The following is a 21735-nucleotide window of genomic DNA, read 5'->3' on the forward strand; positions in this document are numbered from 1 at the left end:
CTATTTCAGCCAAGGAGGCAGCTTTTCCTTGTGGGGAAGGGTGGGTGGGTGATGTGTATGAGTACAAGCGACAGTGGGGTTCTAGGTGAAAGCGCCAACAGACACAGTGTGTGTGACGTTACACTGGGAAAAGCATGGTGGATGTGTGCTTTTCATTTGCTGGTTATGCACTGAATTGGATCGTCGTGTTTTGTGTCACAACAAAAAGCTGAGTTTATCAGCAGGATTTGAATCAATAAAACACGTCACTATTTTGGTAATCTTATTGTTTGTTCTCTTCTCTATTTTGCTGGAAAGTATGGGAGGCACAATACCACCTGCGCCAGCCAGTGCATCCACAGAGGAGACAAGAAAGGTGAGAGATGAAGAATTTGTCATTGAAAACTAACATTTGGACCCTCTGCAAAAATTACTGAGCAGGAGGGAAAAAATTCCTGTCAATTTTAATTCAAATAGGGTAGGTGAATATGCTAGGGTGAGTGACTGGGAGAGTAGAGTCTGAAGCCTGCCCATTGCATGTTGTAGATGACTTGTTACAGATGGCTTCCTAGTTTATATCAAGTGTTAACATGCTCCATTTCCCTAATCCTGAATGCATGATGTTCTGTGCAATGCAAATGCCAAAGTCTTGATATCGGTTTTTTATGTTCTTGCTGTCTGTTTATACACCTCTTCTGTAGTCATTGGTGGATTAAATTATAATCTTTGCATGAGAAGAAATATTATTAAGCATGATAAGTAATGAACAGTTGAACTATAAACTTTATAAGGCAGTATTGTGGAAGAGTTTTTCGTTGGTTTTTGTTCATTTGTTTTAAGGGAGTTAAATTTTGCTTGTAGACATTTATAGCAGGATTTTCCCAAACTTGAAATTATTTTGGAAAAAGTAGGTTGTTTTTTGTTGGGGTGGGGTTTTTTTATTACTTAACAAGGCTGTGGATGCTGGAATTACTGACTAGTTAGAACTGTATGGAGGGATTGTGCTTGTGTAGTGAGTAGTCTGTGATACTGGATGTGAAGACAAGCAGCTTATGTCTGTGATAAAGCAGGATGTGCTAAGTTACGGGATTTAGAGGAAATCAGTAATGTAGTTAGAAGTTCATAGGAAAACATTTGAAAAAACATTCTATGTGTAAGTGGCAAAAATCTCTGACCTTGGCAAAGGGAAGCAATATTTTGACACCAGCTTATTCACTGCTAGAGGACCTTAGCTTAATAGTATTAGATTTAGATAATTTTTGATACAGAGAACATGTGACGGAAGGCAGGAAGATTGGAAGGGTTGGTTAGTATTCGTTGCAAACACAGTTCTGAATTGGGTATTATCTGGGTTGTTTGGTTTTGATTGTTGAATTACACTACCTGAATTGCAGGCTTTACCAGTGATAGAAGTTAATGAGTCAAAATTTGGGCTCTGAATTATTTGTGTGTGTGATAGACTTAATCTGAGAGGAGGAAAAAGGAGATCTGTGTCTTAAAATTAAAACAGTTTAGCCGTAGAGCAACCCGAGGCTTTGAAGATTAATTTTGGATTTTCTGATGCATTGTTACTTATTAGAGCGGAAACAGAATGTCAGTCAGAAATAAGGTATGCTTAGAAATACATTTCTCTTTCAGGGCAAAGCAGAGGAACAGCCAGAGGAGCCAGTTAAATCACCTGAACCAGAAAGTGAAGAGAGCGACTTAGGTGTGGAAAATAGATTATCACATTTCACCACTTCGAAGAGGATACTGGAAATCCTCTCTCTGTTTGTAAATGGAGCTTAGTCTTGACTTTTGTTTTTCCTCAGAAATTGACAATGAGGGAGTGATTGAACCAGACAATGATGACCCTCAAGAAATGGGAGATGAGAACGTGGAGGTAGGTGCAATATTTTCAGTGTCTATGACAGTAGAAAGATAGGGAGAGATTTTGAGTTTAGTCAAGGATAGCAGCTGAGGGGGGATGAGTACTATATTAGCGAGGTAGACAGCTGTTGCTTTGGCTCTTTTCCTCCTAAATAGAAAACTTAATGGCTTCAAACCACAGTCCTTTCTTACTCGAGGTTAGAGTCCAAGTTCAGCGAGGAAAATCAGGTCAGAAAACACGTGCACACACACACACACAAAATCAAAACATCCATGAAAACGAGATATGTGGAAACATGCCATTATTCAACTTCTCTTGAGCATTTTCTAGCTAAAAATAATGGTGGCGAATGTCTCCAAAGTTTTGTGTTTTGTTGTTTTTGTGGTGTTTTGGGGTTTTTTAACTATGATTGCAATGCAAATTAAAAACAAGATTCTAAAATCAGAAAATTGGAGCTCCCTTCTTTATCACTTTCTTAGCATGGTAGTTCTGGCCTGGACTCTACAGCTTGTGGGTTTTGTGTGTGTTTTTCATTTTCTTTATTTTCTTAGGTAACTGAAGAGATGATGGATCAAGCTAATGAAAAGAAGATTGAAGCAATAAATGCTCTAAGTGAAGGTGATAAATTGGTTTTTAGTACATATTCAAGGACATGAAGTTTGGTTCTCCTTTGAAAAAAAAGGAAGTAAAGATATTGGACCATTTTGAATGCTTTCAAGGAAGAGAAAACTTGCTTCCTGTTGGGTACCCAAAACTACATACAACATGAAAGCTTCTTTAAGTATTGTCTTCCCAATGTAGCTATAGTTTTGGGCAGGGTGGCGGGAATGAGGTACTGCAGCATCTTAATTAAAAATTGCTCGTTATAGTATTTCCCTGCATAGTATGATTAGTGTCTATAATGGTTTGTCTTAATGCAGTAAAAAGCTGTGTAATAAAGAGTTGACTTCCTGTTTTATCGCGTACGAAGTTAAATGTACAAATTTAACTGGGAAAAGTCTCTCTTCCCCTCCAGCATTAATTTGGGAGTTTGTACTTCACTAACATAGCAAGAGGGAGAAATTGATTTTCCTTCGTTTATAATATTCCGTTTAAAAAGTGTTTAAGGACATAACACCCTGTAAGGCAGGTTTGGCAATTTGGATGTAATTGCATTGCACAATGATTGAAACTTTACTGGTACTCATATTTAGGTGAACTTCAGAAGGCTGTCGACTTGTTCACAGAGGCTATCAAGCTGAATCCTTGTTTGGCCATCTTGTATGCCAAGAGGGCAAGGTGAGTCATTACAAACTAGTGATTTTATCTGTCTGCCTGTTCTGTTCTTTTCCTTAAGGAACCTAAATATAATGTCAATCTACGTACATTTAAACTGCATGAGGGAAGAGTACACTTAGCGTTTTCTCTTTCATGTGATTAACCAGATTTGCTGAAGCAGCCATATAGAGTTTTGATAACAGAACGATGTTCCAACATGCATTGTGGTGATATGGCTTTTGGTGTGTTGAATTAGAATAATGCTCGATAACAAACACTTGTAGAATCTGAAGTTTATTCTGGGATTAAGATGATGATTGAAATCCTGTCCTGTTCAGATCCAGATCTAATTGTGGATCACGTGAATTCTCTCCCTGTTGTACCTGCTAAATGAATTCGTTCACTGTGAAGTAGACATACTGCTGTTCAACAGTCCTGCCTTTGAACAGGATACACCTATTTCTCAACCCATTCAATACCCACCTTACTGCTAATTACATCTACCAGACTGCAGATAGTGCATTGGGAACGTTGTCAGATTTGATGTGTGGTAGCCCTAACTTCATAATGCACAAACATATTTATCTTCCTAATTCTTGAGGAAGGCTGCGCAAGTATGGGTTGCAGAAGCAGAAGTTCCTGCAGTTGGTTTTATTTTTTTCATCCTTTTACACAAAATCCCACTAACCATGAATGATTTGATAGTTTAGTGCATCTCTTCCATAGCAAGGTATAATTCAAATAAATGTTCACCTTTTGATGACTTTCGTTCACCTTTTGATGACTTCCATGCAATCAGTTAGTGTCCTTTCTGTTCCATTCTGGTACATTTTAACTGTTACATACCTTGCTCTTTTTTTCCTTTCCATATCAAAGTTTTTGCATGTAACACAACTTGTGTACCTTAATACACTGTTGTTGTCATCACAGTAGTATTTTTAAAACCTCTTAGAGTTCCTTCTCTTCTCAGGACTGGGATTAACAATAAAAAATAAAGAGTGTTAGGAGAAGTTTAAAAGCTATGTCAGCTTGGTCTGTTGTAGAAATAAGCAAACGATGTATTATGATATTGTAAAACCTGCAGTGTAACAGCAGTGCTGATCAAGTGCTGTGAGTAATCCCCATCTCTGGTGGACTTGGGTTTTGGTTCTGGGGGTTGTGTGTTCCGGAGACTAGGGTGTTTGTGCAGCCAGCAGCTTTGGAATATCTCTCATTGGTGATTGAGGTGGTTTCCTGACTCATTGTCCGCCTGTTTGTTTCTAGAAAAGAATAGGTGACTGTGTGCTTACTTTATAACAAGCCTTAATGATGAAGTTACTTACAGCACTCTTAATTGCTGATAAATTGTTTTCAAGTAGGTGTAAAAGGGCAGAAGTTCAGACTTGGAGTATCCTCAATATCAAATACTTTTGTAAATTCAGGAATGCTTTTTAGTGTTTCTTTCAGAGATTTTAATTTGAAATGCCTGGACCTCCTAAAGTACTGCCCTACCTAGTTAATCTGATATGCTTGTTATTTGCAGTTATTTCACTTAAAGGATTTGGGCTACTTTCTGGGTTTGTGTTTTGTTTTGCCTCTGAATTTTGGTGACTCATCTCCTGTCTCCATTTATAGTTTCTGATTATTCTAACCATTGATCCTTGTAGCCTGTATGATAACTCATGCTTTTCTTTGTCTTACTGTTTTAAAGACTATGTAATATGGTATGCATAATACTATTGTTTTGTTCAAATTGCTAGTTGTCACTGGCTATAGACTCCAAACACCATGGAATTGAACTGTCCTTTGCATTTATGTCTCCTTTCCTTGTGCACTAAAGTTATTGCTGGCAGGGCTTGAATCTGAACAATGAATGCTTTCACTTCTTGCTAATGATTCGAGTACAATGGCGGGGGAGGCAACTAAATTTCAGTGACTTCATTATCACTACAAAATCTTTTTGAACTCAGCTCTTCAAATGTATTATTTCACTAGCTTGCCTGTTAGTCATCCAGAATTATTTCCAGCTTTAGTTAGTAACTTGGTATTTCAATATGTACAATAAATGTTCTTGTTCCCACAGTGTTTTTGTGAAACTACAGAAGCCGAATGCTGCCATTAGAGATTGTGACAGAGCCATCAAGATTAATCCTGACTCGGCACAGACCTACAAATGGAGGGGGAAAGCGCATAGGTAATGAACTGCACCTGTAGTTGGTATTCTCTTTGCTTGGGGGAACAGTTTTGTTTATGCATTCTCTCCTTCTCTATGTCTCTGAACTGTCTGTCTTGTACCTGGGAGCAGTAGCCAAGAAACCATTGTGCTGAGTGTATGGCTTATGGGAAAGAAAGGATGATGGTGATTATTATGGTGATGGCAATTTATAAGTAGTCCTTCTGGCACTGTCTTTATATCGCTTCTTTTTTTCCATATATCTTGTAGTGGCTTATTGCTGTTTTGAATAGCATTTTCTAATCACTTGGTGGGTTTTATTTGTTTGGAGGTCTTTTGCTTTCACTTAGTTCAGTTTTTATTTGCTGTAATTCTTCAGCATTTCTCTGCTGCCCTTTTTCCATTAGATCCTAGAGCACTTTTCCATATTAAATTAAACCGCCTAGTTATTAAGGGAAGCATTTGTTGCAATTGAAGAGTGGTACTAAGCAAACAGGGTAATTATTTAAAATGGCATTAGGCCAGTGTGCATCTCCCCCAATTGTAGTTAAACTTTTTTTTTAGTTACAATAAATCAGACAAAAAATTGTATTTCATATGGTCTGTATAAAAGTGTGAGGAGTAAATGCTAATAGAACTTGCCAAAAAAAAAAGGCATTTTAAACAGTGTTGAGTGAGTAGTTTGTTAATGTCTACAGTTTTAATAAATGGCATGGAGGCTAAGAATGAGAAGACTGGAGCATAGTTTGGATTAACACCACTGTCTGTAAGCAGAAGTGCTTTCACGCTTTAGCAATACCACCATTTGCTTACAGTTTTTACTGTCAAGAATTTGTGTAAATGAATAGTAAAGAAGTGCACACAGTAGCTTGTATGACCTGTTCAACCAAGACATGGTGCATCCAGTTAGCTAGGATGTTTGAGTGCTGAGTAAAGAGGGTCTGCTTAAGCTTGAGGTAGTAGTGGTATAGTAGGTACAAAACACTGAACATGCAGTTTTACGCTGAACAAGTGCCTAGTGGTGCAGAGGATTTTTATTAGTGTGCTTCACATGTTTAGGTAGGGTACCTTCCCCTCTTGGACTCCTCATTTTTATAGCAAACAATGACAGTAGCTGATTTAGACATTTTTTTCCTTATTTTTACTTACAAGTTATTATAAGGATATGAGGTAAGCAAGTATCCTCTAATGGCATCGTAGTGTTTGGGTTACAGAAAACACCATGATTCTTAAAATTTAAACTTCTGTAAGTCCATATAGCTGCAGGTAGAAATCCTGAATGTTGCATGGTTGTAAATATTTTAAAGAATTGTAAGAGTTCAGTTTGCTTTTTCCTTATGAATGTTGGTGTCTTCTGAATTCCAGACTTCTGGGTCACTGGGAGGAAGCTGCTCGTGATCTTGCATTAGCTTGTAAACTGGATTATGATGAAGAAGCTAGTGCCATGCTGAAGGAGGTGCAACCAAGAGTAAGTGGGGAGGTATAATGGGAGTTCCTCCTCTATTTGAGTGACATTGCTGCCTTAACATTCTTCCAATATGCATTGTCTTGTAGGAATGTTTTCTAGTGTCATCTGACACTTCTAGCTTGAGTTTGTAAATACCTCTGCCTTCAATCACAGCTGTTTGTGGCTGTGTGTAGAGAAATTGAGTCTCTGCAGCTGGTCGTGTAACCAAACTATGAAATAATATCTTCCTTTTTAAAAAATCCTAACAGAATAATCTTTAGTTGAAGTTTGTCAGGCATTTTAGAATCTAGACTAAAACATTCAGAAGAGCAGGAAAACACTGATAATGGATTTTTTTCAGAATGTTTCTGAATTGATCAAAGCTTCATCCTAAACATGTTTTACAAGGGAAGCATTCTTTGCTGTGATTTGCACTTTCATTAGTCTGCCCCATGAGGGCAGCATAATCTCTGTAAGACTGATACTTGGCTTTTCTCAAGTGATCGACCCCGGCATTCTTCTGAGGAAGAACTTTTGTGTAAAACACGTAAGACTGTTTTCATCTGTCTCGTGTATTCCTTTAACATGGTTGACAGACCCCAGATTGTAGCTGTCGCATTGCATTGTGTTTAAGTGGTAAGGTTGGAGGGAGATGGAGACTGCAGGGCTGGCCTCTTGGAAGGAGAGACAGGGCTGCCCCTATGTCAGAGAGCCAATTCCAGCTGGCTCCAAAACAGACCCACAGCTGGCCAAAGCTGAGCTAGTCAGTGACACCAGTGTGTTTAAGAAAGGGTTAAAAAATGCTGTGTAACAGCTGTGAGAGAGATGGGAGTAAAGAAAGAAATTTGAGATGAGCAACCCTGCAGACAGCAAGGTCAGTGAAGAAGGAAGGGAAGGAGGTCTGCCAGGCACGGGAGCAGAGATTCCTCTGCAGGTCATGGAGAAGACCATGGGTAAGCAGGTTGTCCTCCTGGAGCCCATGGAGGACCCAATGCCAGAGCAAGTGGATGTGCCCTGAAGGAAGCTGTAGCCCATGGACTGTCCACAATGGAGCAGGCTCCTGGCCAGAAACTGTGGCCTGCAGAGAGGAGCCCATGCAAAAGCTGGTGTTCTGGGAGGAGGTGCAGCCCGTGGGGGACCCATGCTTGGATAGTCTGTTGCTTAAGGACCACACCATATGAGAAGGACCCATGCTGGAGCAGTTCTTAAAGAACTGCAGCCTGTGGTGAGGACCCACATTGGAGCAGTTTGTGAAGGACTGTATCCTGTAGGGGGGACCACACGCTGGCGCAGGAAGACAGTGTGAGGAGGAAGGAGCGGCAGAGGTGCAGTGTTAGGAACTGACCACAGCCCCCATGCCTCTGCACCTTTTGGGGCGGGGGGAGTAGGTAGAAGAGCAGGGAGGAGTGAAGTTGAGCTTTAAGAAGAAGAGAAATACGGGGAAGGTGGTTCTAGTTTCTCATCATCCTACTCTATTTTTAATCGGCAAGAAATTAAATTAATCTTCCCAATGTTGAGTCTGTTTTGCCCATGATGGTTGTGGATGAGTGATCTGCCTGTCTTTATCTGAAGCCAGGAGCTTCTCCATCTTATTTTCTCTCCCTGTCCTGTTGAGGAGGGGGACTGAGAGAGTGACTTAGTGAGCATCTGGCAGCCAGCGAAGCTTAACCCACCACATGCATAAACATTCCTGAGTCTAGTAACTTCAGCTTTCAGTTTTCCTGCCATGTCTTGTAGAAGCCACTGTCTCCAGCAAAACAACAATGGAAGTCATCTTACAACCTGTTAGTCTTCTGTGTTGGAGAATGTTGTCTATGTAATTAGGTCTTAGGTCTCAACTTTTTTTATAAGACTTATACAGAGGTATACTTATTGTTTGGCTGAGGGGGAACCTTTTTTTCCCAGTTAATCTGCCCATGCACAGGAACAGCAGAGTATGTCTGTGATTAAAAAAAAAAAAAAAAAAACAAACATAGTTGCCAACTGTATGAGAATTTGTGTATGCAGCTCAAGGAAAAATGTATGATCTTTTAATGGGTGATTTTCTTATCTTTAAGTGAAAGTGATACATGCACCTAATTTATTCACTTCCAGCTTTCCCAGCACTTTTTACTTTGTAGTGCTTTCAGCTGAGATTCTGAATCAGATTCTAAAAATGCTTCGTTCATTTTGAGAAATACTTAGAAACAATGAAAATAAAAACTTTGGAAACTCTTTGTTTCATTTAAAAAAAAAAAAAAAAGAACAAAAAAACCCCCACCAAAACACTTGCCTCTCTCTTAAGGAAATATTGAATGGCCATGACATCAGGTTATTATAGCACATACTGCATTCAATGTGAGTCAGTCCTCCTTCCTGCAGCGTGCTTTCTCTGGCAGATGTACTTCAGGAGTGATGTGGTATGGAACGAATATCTCCTAGCTAATATAAATTGTATCAAAGCTTCACATCATTTCTTTGTTTAAGGAATATTCTGAAAGAATAGAAGAGTATTCATTGTGGTAGTAGTTACATATTTTCTTGAACATTGTTTTTGGTATGTTTTTTAGTTACAGGGTGACGGTCATATAACAGTTTGTGAAATCATGAACCATTTTTTGCAATACTACGTAAGGATACATTCTGACTTCAGGAAAGCAGTGCTACAGATAGTGTTTTATTGTTATAATGAGCTCTGAGTAAAGACCCTCGGGGAGTTTATTGCCAGCTACTCTTTTATGCTGGGCCTGTAGATTTGATAGATGTGAGTAAAAGCTAATAATACAAAGCAAACTTTATCCCCACCAGCCCTTTTTTGGTTTGGTTCACAATTTTGGTCTGCTTATGTCTAGCTGTATATGCTGCAGAGGCATATGGAACAGCAATAAGTAACTAAAAAGTATGTGTGTGCAGGGGGAATTATAATTCATGATGTTGTGCCAGTGAAAATTCCCTTTACCAGGGCAGTTGCTGGTTTTAGCCCTGGAGAAATCAATATTTCAGCATAAAAGCATGAAGGGAGGTGGAACATGTTTTAAGTTCTAACTATGGTACAAGTCCCAGAGCTCTACAGCAAAAAAGTGTACTAGGGTGCATGTTCTGGTGAATCCAGTTAGGGCCAAGTAGACATGAATAACTGATTGCTGTAGAAAGGGACAGCAAATGACACCTAAGATGAAGGGGTTTTTAGGATGTGAAGTCAAACTTATTTTTAAGAGCTGGTATTTTGTATTGAAATACATTGTGTGGTATGCTAGAAATTTATATTAAATCTTGATATTCTATTGTAACAGGCTCAGAAAATTGCAGAACATCGCCGAAAATACGAGCGGAAGCGTGAAGAAAAGGAAATCAAGGAAAGAATGGAAAGAAAAAGAAAGAGTGAAGAAGGCACGGGAGGAGCATGAGAGAGCACAAAGGGTGAATACTTAGGTTTTAATATTTCTTAATAATTTGGAGAGTGTCGTAGTTATTTTGGTTAAAATGCCTGGAGAAGAGAAGGCTCCAGGATGACCTTATAGGGGACTTCCAGTACCTGAAGGGGGCCTACAGGAGAGATGGGGAGGGACTTTTTTAAAGGGCATGCAATAACAGGACGAAGGGTAATGGATTTAAATTGGAAGAGGGCAGATTTAGACTAGATATTAGGAAGAAATTCTTTACTGTGAGGGTGGTGAGGCACCGGAACAGGTTGCCTGGGGAACCTGTGGATGCCCCATGCCTGGGGGTGTTCAAGGCCAGGCTGGATGAGGCTTTGAGCAACCTGGTCTAGTGGAGGGTGTCCCTGCCCATGGCAGGGGGGTTGGAACTAGATGATCTCTAAGGTCCCTTCCAACCCAAGCCATTCTATGAGTGTATGATTCTAAAATGAATTGCAGAGAAGAACTATTTTCATTTTTAGTCTTAGAATTAAATTTCAGAGAGTTTATTTCTGTCTTGTTTACTTGACTAATAATGGATTCTGCAGAAGAGGGCATTGTACTGCATCTGCTTTTGTTGCTTATGAGAAAAATAGGCTCTGGAATGTCTACTAATCCTGTACAAGAATTCAGTTATTGTATGACTGTACCAGAATAGTACTTAGGTCTCCTGAAGTGGGAGGTTTTAAATTCAGGATAAGAGTTTGCTTCTCTTCCTCACTTCCTTACAAAGTTTGCTTGCTGCTTCTTCATGCTTTACTGGTGTATTTTAATGTGTTGGGGGTGGGAGTTAGTTCTAAAAATGCAAGTTGAGGAGCAAAAACAAATAATACTGTTCATATTCAGTAAAAACATACTCTGCGTAACTTACCTGCAAAAACATGCTAAAGTAAGAGTAGACTGCTGTTTCTTGTCAGTTGTTTTGTAGGTAGTGAAGTGCTTTGTTTACTTTGATAGCCTACCTGCCTGAAACAGTCTCAGTATTTTTTTTTCTCCTAAAACCAGTTAAGCGGTAGAAAACAGGCTGCAGTTCCATTGCTTTGTGTGGAATGATGATGATGTGCTTTCATCTGCAGGAGGAAGAAGCAAGGCGACAGGCAGGAGGAGCTCAGTTTGGTGGCTTCCCAGGTATTTTAAGTATCAATACTTGAGGTAGTTGCTGTTGGTTATAATACTCTACATGGAAACACAGTTTTTATAGCATTTTTTCTCAAGACAGAGAGAAAAACATTTTATGAAGTTTAGAACTTGTCTACAAATAACTCTTTAAGCACTAGTGGGAAGAGGGATGGGATTCTTAAAGAGGATTGATGCTGGGTAGCAATTAGAGGGAAGACAGCAATCAATAATGATGGATAACAGAATGAAAGGATTTAGGTCTGAGAAAACAAAGATGCAGTGTTTGCTTAATATGTGCTGAAAAAACAGTATAAAAATGTTTTCTAAATTACCCAGGGTACCTTGGACCCATTCTATTTAACTATTAATAGTTTTAAAGCTGAAAATTTTTATTGAATGTTAAGGAAATCTGCACTGGTTGCAAGCTATTGTTGAACAGAGTAGTTTCTGAAAAGAGGCAGAGCAGTTTACCATACAGAAAAGCTGTCCTTGAACAGTTGATGAAAATTGGCCTTTATTTTTGGGTACAATAGATTGGAAAGAAACAAGACTAAGTATTAATGCTCTTGAAGGTTGAAATATAGTTGAGGTAGGCTGTGTGCATGCTTCAATTGGATCAGCTTCTCAGGGGAATGAAATAGCAACCATATCTACCCTGCTCAGCACAGCTGGGGTAGCTGCTAATTTGAGGATTCAAAAACAGAGCTTCAAGCAGTGTGCTTCAGGGATTTTCTTTTTTCTTTGGTATAATTTTTTCAAACCTAAACTTCCCACCAAATGTGGGATGTGCCTGGGACATACTACTGATGGTCTGCTTTTGCTCTGAATTGTTCACCTCAGGCATTCAAACTCCTGACATTCCTGGGCTTGAGACCAACATGATTTAAGTTAACCAAAAAAATAACTGCATCTGTGTACAAGGTGCTAGAACCTGACACTTGTTACGAGCCTTCTATTCAATAGGGTTAAAAACATGGATGAAATAAGATGTAGGTCTTCACAGAAAGAGAAGGTGAAGACCCTGCTTTCCATTCAGTGGATCAGCTCTAGCCTTGTAGAAGACATGGCTTTAGGGGTGTGGCAAAGCAAGTACATCTTAGTCTCTCTCAGTGAGCCTCCTGTATAGATGAATTATGTGTTTTTCATCATACATTCTTCTGGTCTTGCGTTTTCAGGTGGATTTCCTTGGGCTGCGCCTGGAGGTATGCCAGGTCTCAATGAGATTCTCAGTGATCCAGAAGTCCTTGTGGCCGTGCAGGTGAGTATTTGTTAAAATCAAGGCTGAACAAGGGAAGAACAGTGCCTGTGAGCTAAGGGAAGGAAGAAAGGTGTGACCTTCTGGATAGCAGTGGGATGCTTTCTTATTTGTGTTGTGAAATCCTTGTGTGTGTGGCACCAGCCTGTCTGGAATAAATGTTAGCTATCTTTTAAACTGATGGGAGCTTAATTAAAGATACCTCCCTCCTGCCCCATACTCACTTATGATAGGCAAAACTGTGCTATATAGAGTTATTAATCTTGAATTGTTAGTTTCCACACAGTATAATTCACTTGCTCCGTTTTTTGAATGCACACACATTGTGGTAAGATAATTATGCACAAATAAAACATTATTGTTAATATTGTTGCAACAAAATATATTACAATAATATGAAGATGAGAATTGCCTTTCTCTTAGGGGATTAAGTGTTTGGTTTTTGCCAGAAGCAAAGTAGTATCAGAGTAGTTCTGCATCTGGCATTTTCTAAATTCATGTTCAGAAAGCTTACTTCCCCAGTGGGCTTAATTAGTTGCTCAATGTCATAACTAGTTTTACACAAGAAAAGTGTTCCCACAGATTAAATAGAACATATCTAACAACATCAGTTTTAGGGGCAGGTAGGCTAGGAAAAATCTGAGCTATGTAGTTGTATTTGCATACTAATATGATGAAGTATAGAAGTGTCTTGTTACTTTTTCTGGATTGCTGTGGCTGAACTAGTTACATGTTCTCAGCTCATTGAACAGCTATGATCCCCATCTAAAGAAAAGCATCACAAAGGAGCCTTATTTAGTATGCCATGAAATCACAAAAAAGGCATCACTTTCCATGCAAAAGTTCGTGGATTCCCTTAATGGTTGCTGGTGTTTGGAAACACAGCTTTACTTAGGCTGTCACAGTCAGCAATGTTGACTTGCATGCAAACCATCCAAAAAAAAGCCCGTGTCTTGTAGTTGTATTCGTTACCTGGCTAATTTATGCTGTAATGTTTGATATTAGAGTTGCTGAAAACAGCTTTGAGGTGCAGCTAAATGTTAAGCACTCACCATGTGCCTTTAAGAAGACTCCATTGCATGCTGATTATATATATTCCAGCATTCTGTAGGACTCTGTTGCAAGAATGTATGTTGACTGTGTTTTCTGATAATGCAGGCAGGCTTTAACATGCAGAACCTGTCAGAAAGGCCTTGAATATCTTGCTGACTTCCGTGTACAAACTTTACATCAGATACGATATATTCAGCATTTCACCTATGTCTGCACTGCCACCTTTTCCTAAAATGTCCAACTGACTATGTTCTGTTAATTGGCCGTAAGCTAGTGTCTTAAAAGACAGTAATTTCTACTGCTTGGCTTCTGCTTAGTGCAGCTATGGAATATGTTGATGGATGATGGTAGCTGGCAGCTGTTATGTAGGTTATCTGAGGTGTTACGAAAGTCTGAAGATACTGAATCATGCAAGTCTCTCCCAAATTGCTAGTCTTAAGGTACTATTTTAACTGACAGTATTTAGAGGCTTTTCATAGTGAGGAGCTATTGCTGAAACTGGAGTATTCTGAGAGTAAAGACCTTCTTCTCAATCTGTTTAGATTTAGTGACTATAACCTATAATCTTTGAGACTATTCTTAAGGATCTAACGTTGAAATATGCCTGAGTCTGTTAATATCTCAGTAAACCTTACAATTGTGTGTGCCTGAACGTGAGCTAGGTTAAACCAGTTACGCTGTCAATTTCAGCTTGTCATCTGTAGAAGCAACCAAAGAACAGATATGGCTGCCTATGAACATGTTTATACAAGTTATTACACATCATTGGCGTATGATTGGCATAAAGACAAGAATCTCTGCAAACTAGTGTAAAAACTTCCTTCTTGGTGAAGATTCTGGTTCCATTACCTAAAGATTTATTGTCTTCAGGATATTTCCTTTTTTTCTTTATTTTCTTTTTTTTTTTAATTGTGGCTGATACTAGTCTTATACGCACAAAAGACTCAAAGAGTGGCAAAATTTTATTGCATTTCTTTTCATAGCTTCTTAACAGTGGTAGTTGTGACCTTTTGCAATGACTTCTAATGCATGTTATCTTAGCTCATTTGCCCCTAAGCTTTTTAGTCTCCAGAAGAATTGGCTGAAAGTTTTGTGTGTGTGTATGCGTGTGTTTCTCTTATTTTACTATTTTGGCTGTCGGGAGTGTTCTATAGTATGTCCTGTCTTGCATGTGCAGCTGCTTTCTCTGGACTCAGCATGACATTTGCGTTTTGGAGAGCCGTCATGGGTCAAATATGAGTTCTCTTCAAAACAAGTGATGTGTTAGATGAATCTATGGACTCCTTATTTGACAGGTAGTCATATGTTAGACCTAGACTTTCACCAAAATGTGTAAGTTGGAAAAAAGAATAGTGATAACTTTTTCCTTAGAACTATTTTTCATCCTTCTGCAAAAAAAGACTAGAGCATTAGAAAACTGCATGTTTCACTAATGCTGTTTTATATAGTGGTTCCCATTCCACCTTACATACTAAATATTTCCCTATGGAAATGTTGATATCCTCAGTCTTAAACTTTACTCTGATAATATTGCTCATCAGTGTGAAACCTTGGGTGTGTTAAACATTTTTATAAACAGTCTAAGGTTGAGGGCTTCCAGGGAGTTGTGCAAGTACAGAATAATTTACTTGCTGTGAATTTCTAGGACCATAAAACATGTAGCATAAATTTGGATATTTAACATTCATTTAGGTGTGCTTTGACACAGACCAGTGACTGAGCTTGCTCAGCTTTTTGTTCTGGATTCATATACAGGTGAAAACACAGATTTAACATGACACAACATTTATAGTCATATGCCATGTTTTGAAATTGAAAATTCATAAAGTTGGAAGTCATTAAATTCTTCTTTTTTCCTTTGCGTAGGAATCCTGTAAAGTAGAGAAAACATATCTAGTGTCTGGTTTCTGAACTTCAGCATCCTATTTTTCATAGACTTCATAGCAGATTTCCTTTTGTGAGGGATACAAAACACTTGTAAATCCTTCTAACAAAAGATAAGACTTGACTCTTGGTTCTCAACATGTATAAACCATGACTGTACCATGTGGGTGATTTCAGTGGTGTCCACACCTACTAAATGCAATTTTGGATCAGACTTGTTAAACAGCTTTTGTCTGTCTCTGATGCTAGAATAGATAAAGGATGGTATTATTATAGGACAGGCAGCTCTGAGGACACCAGGTGGTTTCTGATGGTTTCCACAGAATACATCTGTGGTAGCGAAGGGCTAGAAGTCTAGGGAAGATTGTATCTTTCAGTGAAACTGCTTAAATGTTCTAGAAAGCAGATGAAAGTACAGCTAATGCACGTGATTTGTATTGGATATAATAAACTGCTTGCACTTCAGCTGCATTAAAGAAAATTTGCATCTTTGCAGAAGTTCCTTATAAGGGAAACATTCTTCCAGGCTGATATGTAAAATCAGTCTATACAGATTTATTAAAGGACAGTGTGCAAAACATACACGTGTAAAATGAGTAAAACCAATTCTAGTTCAATGGAGGCCAAAGGTATACTAGAAGTACAGAAAAAAGTATTAATGCTTCTCATACTAAATAGAGAAGATGAAGTTATTTTTTGACAACTGACTTTATATGTGAATGTATTTATCAAATGCAACAGTAGTGTGATGAGAAATAACAAGGTTCTCTTCCAGTTGTGATTTCTCAGAGGAGGTGGGGAGTGACTGAGAAGTAGATGCATTTTTAAAAGCCAAACATGACTGTATTACCTGCTCACAGTCCAGCAGATTGAAGTTTCTTCTGCTAGAATAAGAAGGGGTAAAAGGGCTAAAGGAGCAGCTGTTACTCAGAGGAGGGTTACCCTATCATGCCTGCTGTATACACAGAGCTCCTGCCTCCTTCAAAATTGATTTGAAGATGCCTGAATAGAAGTAATGCAGGAGGTATGGCTGTGTTGGGTGGTTTCTGTTCTGGGGAAAAATAACTCGTTACCTTATCCCCCTTCTAGCACATTGCGCTCTTACTTTAACAAGTTCTGTAATGACTCTGGTGCTTACTGACCGAGTGTTAACAGCACGCACTGTATCATTGGGTTGTCTGTAGAGACTTCTTGCCCAAAACTCTAGTCTTGTCACCTGAAAAGCTGAGCAAGACTAGATTCGTATTGGAACCACATAACCACTAACTTTTGTAGACTTGTTTTATAAATGCCCTCATTTTTTGCTTTTTGTCCTGCAGGATCCAGAAGTCATGGCTGCATTCCAAGATGTTGTCCAGAACCCAGCAAATATGTCCAAGTACCAGAACAATCCCAAGGTCATGAATCTCATCAGTAAATTGTCTGCCAAATTGGGCAGTAAACCATAAAATCCCTGGTTCCTAAAAATCATATCTGAATGGGAAGGATTGGATTTGGCTTACCAGTGTTGCAATAAAACAAACCAGTGTACCTCTGATCTTCTTAAGAAGAGAAATGGGGTGTTCTGAGGAAAACTGCTCTCTAGCCCCAAGCTTTGACTTTATTCAATGATTGGTTTATAGCACTCAAATTGTAACCAGATGACCTAGGTTTAACCATCCCTCCTTACCCAAGGGTTGCAACCTTTTATTGTACATATTACAGGCAGTTTCTTTTGAATGAACACTCCTGTAAGAAATTGTAATATTCCAGGAGTGTAAGATAAAAACCTGTTGTTATGTTGCTTTGGTTTTTTTTTTAATTACTCTCAGTGAGCAAAGAGGAAAAACTTTAACAGTTGAAGTCTTGTCTTAATCCCCTTAGGACAGAAAAGTTGGCCTAGTCACAAATAGCAAAGGTGGGACAAGTCTGAAGAATAAACTGGATAAATGAATTGTCTGCAAATACAAGTCCTTATGTTTTTCTGGGTTTTGTTTTGTTTTGTTTTTTAAATGGGTGACTGAATTTATGTAGCTATTACAATTATCAGTATAACCATGCTAGCTAGTTACACACTGGAACTTCCGGCAGTACTGCAAATAATGTAGTATTTTGGTCACCACAATTGCGTAGGAAAGGTACAGTCGTATCCTTTGCACAACCTGGCATGAAGTACATATTGCAGAGGCCACAGAGATTTTGTTACTTGCTCAATTCTTGTCCAGGACCTTTACGTAACATTTTATTTATCAGTCTGGGTAGGGAAGAGCAGCTTACTGTCTGTGCTTGTGCTCTTGTCATTTCCCAGTTGGCAGGTCCTCCACTGGTTGCACTCGCCCTTCCTTGGGGCCATGCTTACCAGGTTTCATCTATTTGGAAACTTTAGGGAAGGAACCTTGTTCCCATCACTACCTCTGTCCCACTGAATGCAAGCCATCCAGAACATGTAAATGCAGAGTTACAAATCAGTGAAGGGGAGAATACCCAATAAAATTGCAGCTCTGGGTTCTGAGTTGGTTTGAGTCCTTACATGCTTACTGATTAAAATTTCTTGGCCAAAGTCCTGCTGTCTGTTTAGAGGTGATGACTCTTCCTTCACCACATACTGTAGTCTTCCGTCTTTTCTTGTATCCTTTTCTTTAAAAAAACAAAATGCTGTTGTCATGGTTTCGTACTTCCATGTTTTTGAGGCTTGTGATACGGAGGAGAGGGTGAAGTAATTGGAGCAGACAGAACATTCTTCTAAACGCTTGTGGATTAGCAGCATGGGTATCCTTGAAGCAGTGTCTGTGCTCATGATGTTCAGTTGATTTGTCTACCAATAAAGACAGTTGTTGCTTCTGTTTGTCTTAGCTAAAACATTATCTTTCTGTGAAAAAATGACCATAGCTACCTGTTATCCATTTCAGTCTCAACATTTGTGTTACTCTTTTGTAATCCTGTATCTTAAGCCATAACTGATGTTACCATTTTAAAATAAAGCTGGATTGGTATAGGAACTCAACAACAGTTGCAAAAAATAAATCCCCAAATGTTTTTTCTCATACTAATGACCCTGCAGAATGAAATGTGAATCTTTTTGCTTAAGAAATATAGTTCTGAATACTTCTCAGCCTTTAAAAATAAAGTATGGTTTTGAAAAACAAAGCTTTCTGGGTTTGTGTAGCTTTCTGATAAAACCTATTTTGCTTAAATTAAACATGGAAGTGCTTCAATTAAACTGTATATATAACTTATGATTTAAATTGGACGTAAGTGCTTAAAGGCTTGTCTTCATGACCAAATGAACTCAAGTTATGATTGAGTTGCAGTGTGCCTGGCTTGTGGTCATATTCTGAATCTCATGTTCCCAAGAGGAGATAATTGAAGTAGGTCACTCCTCAGTATAGGCTGAAACTTGACTACTTTGTTCAGGCTGGTGCATATGTGCTGTACATGAATTAGAATATCTTGAATATTTATTCCCTACAGTTCCCTGTTACTCCATCGTAGCTGTCTACCCAAGGCTAGTCAAAAGTAGCAAGTTACCCCTAACTAGTAGAAATGGTCATATCTGTGTCCTGCCTACTTTTTTGAGCATCAGTTGCCCTTATTCAGAGCTGATTGACTCAAAAAAAACATTCTCCCTAATCTTGGTGTTAGCATTAGCAATGTAGCTGAATTCCTGTGATCCTTTGGGAATGCACATTCCATGACTCCCTTGGTGTGTGTGGTTTTTTGTTTTTAATATTATCTGGTTAAGTTAATTTGAGGAGAGTTCTGGACCTCATCTCAGTTCCCCGAGTTGGCATTGAGGACATCTGAGCAGCTAAACTGGTTTGAACAGAAGTGCAAGTGCAGAACGTTAACTGCCCAGGAGATGAGCAAAGTTGGTAAATTGCAAATGTGGGATATAAGGAGCTATATGAGGAAATTACTAATACTGGCAGCTCCTTTAGGCTATTTGCTTCCATTGCAGCACAGAGTAGGGGTATTTCTTTTAAGCACGGTGGCTATAATCAACTTACTTGACAATTTGACTCTAAACCCGAGTTGCCAGCGTGTATGGATGGTTCAGCGAGCACAGGGTGGTGTCGGAGGTGATCACCCAGGCTCAGGTGTGCATTTCTGCCATTTGAAGCAAGTCATGTACTGCACTGTTTGGCCAATCCAGTGCCACAGATTAGATGACCTGCTCTGCCAGGGAGTGATGATACACCTGCAGCTGACTGGTAGTAAAGGGTCATAACCTTGTTACTGTGTTTGTGAGTCTGAGTGACTCTATGGTTCAACTGCTGCTCCAAGGGAGAATAGGAAATGCCAGGTCAGGTGCCACTTCCAGACTCTCCTACTTCACAGTGAGCCCTATTACACAGTCAGTGCCTTTACTGGAATTTTTTTGAAAATTTATCTTGCTTCAGTGTTGGGCTGTGAATAAAAGCTGTTTGGCAAAGTGTCTTGGCTTGTCTTTGTTGGAAGGCAATGATCAGATGGGCAGGAACCAGGCTGGCTCGAAGTTGGACCAAGGCAGGTGGGACAAGACTGCGCAGAGCAGTGGGAGAAGATAGGCCAGAGGCAGAATGAGTCAATAAATTAGTATTAAAAAGCCACATAAAGGTAAAACTATGTGGTAAAAACAGCTTGTTGCAAGTGGCCAGCAGTAGTACCTGTAGTGTAAAATATCTGTCTCCAAAAGCCACTTTGTTTTTCTTGCTTATTACCTTCAGAGCCTTTGCATAAAGCTCGTGCAAGCCACTCTCTCATGTGTGCCTGTATATCCCTGTTCTGTGAGATGTAAGAGCAAATAATACTGTTACGGGAGCTTGTAGCAACTGCTTTCTGAGCAGAATCCTTCACCCAAAGGGACTGAGGTTGTGGACCTAGCCGGGATGAGTTGGAACCAGGTCAGCTTTGGTACGTACCTTCCTGTGGACCATGGCACGGTCCTGACTGTAAGTGTTTGGAGCCCCTTTGAAATCCCACAGGGCATCGAGGCTGAGGAATACTGTGGTGCCCTGAGGGTTGTAGGGCAAGCGGGTTGTTGGACTAGTGGTGGAGGCTAGAGGGTTGTTTCCTTCCATTGGCTATGGGGTAGTCTGATAGTGGCTGGTATCATTACAGAAGCAGATTGGCATGCTGGAGCAGGAGGGTGATTCACTAGGAAAATGGTAGCAGTATTTTCTTCTGAGGTCTAGAGAAAGGTGTCTCATGAACCTTAACCAGACTTTTGCAGAGGTGGGCCTCAACCTTACTTAATACATGATGGAGTGAGGGCAGCATTGCAGAAAAGTAATTCTGGATTACCAAAGACCTGAAATGGAGTAAAAATGGCAACTTCAAACTGGATGCAGAGACCACTACATTGAGTAGTACAGGACAAGTCATAGGAGTTCAATAGTATGATATAAGCACATGCAGATACAGGGGAAGCAGGAGCAGTTTTAATGTGACAAAGCAGGTCAGATGGTGGCTGGTGGATCTGCACTATGGAGCAACAAAAAAATTCAGTTTGGGCTACAAAGATTTGATCACCTTGTGAATCATAGCTTAGGTAAGTCACATTCTTTGGGTTTGGTTCTCACAAACAGGAACTTTAGGTGAGACAAACCTTCCTTCACCCTTATTAACCGGAGGTCCTATTGAATGTAAATACCAAGGACTCTTCTGTAAATCTGAATCTTGATGACTAACCAAATCAAGATGTTAACTTGTAATCTTGGTAACAAAGTGTTATTACTGGACCTGCCTTTGATGTACAAATATGCTTTTGAAATATTTTGCCAATAGATGGGGTCAGCACAATGGACACAGACACCAAGTTGAAGAACTGAGCTTATCTTTACTACGGTAAAAATAATAAGAAAATAATAAGGATAAAACAAGATAATATAGTGCAAAGCAGTAAAATAAAAGACAAAATAGTACAGTATGAAGAAAATAAGTATTACTATATGTGGTTAACCATAGTGATTAAATAAGATACATCACCAGTTGCCCTAATTACCATCATCCAGATCCACTGTCGCTGGGGAGCCCCAGTGGCAGCAAGGATTTGGAGAGCCTGTCCCGGCCATTGGGAAGTCCTGCACAGTGCATCCACTCGTGAGGTCTCCAAAGTCACTGCAAGAGGGTCCAGCTTTTCATACTATTGAATAAACAAGCTTACTTCAATTTCAAATGCGGAATATCTGGCTTCATTCTCCATTAGACTCCCCCCCAAACCTGGCCAGGCCTCAAGGAGGAACCAAGGGAGTTACTTTATCTGTTTGGCTTTGGCAGACATTGGTCCTACAGCCTTGACAACCTGTCTCTGAACATGGGAAAGAAGGGGATAGTCTCATAGGACATTTGATCTTCACTAGT

The 21735-nt window shown here is 39.4% G+C and overlaps 1 protein-coding gene across 1 annotated transcript; it reads left to right on the plus strand.

The window, feature by feature from the left end:
- The first annotated feature begins 292 nt into the window (after positions 1-292).
- On the plus strand, positions 293-16939 carry ST13 (suppression of tumorigenicity 13 (colon carcinoma) (Hsp70 interacting protein)). Its single transcript, XM_010083674.1, is given in 12 exon segments — positions 293-355; positions 1618-1687; positions 1791-1861; positions 2401-2467; positions 3043-3127; positions 5169-5279; positions 6624-6726; positions 9978-10049; positions 10051-10104; positions 11180-11231; positions 12398-12480; positions 16734-16939. Coding segments are annotated over 12 exon segments (954 nt in total). The 5' UTR covers positions 293-298; the 3' UTR covers positions 16863-16939.
- The last annotated feature ends 4796 nt before the right edge of the window (positions 16940-21735 follow it).

The sequence above is a fragment of the Pterocles gutturalis genome, unplaced genomic scaffold (genome assembly GCF_000699245.1).
Source record: "Pterocles gutturalis isolate BGI_N339 unplaced genomic scaffold, ASM69924v1 scaffold31946, whole genome shotgun sequence".
Taxonomy (NCBI): domain Eukaryota; kingdom Metazoa; phylum Chordata; class Aves; order Pterocliformes; family Pteroclidae; genus Pterocles; species Pterocles gutturalis.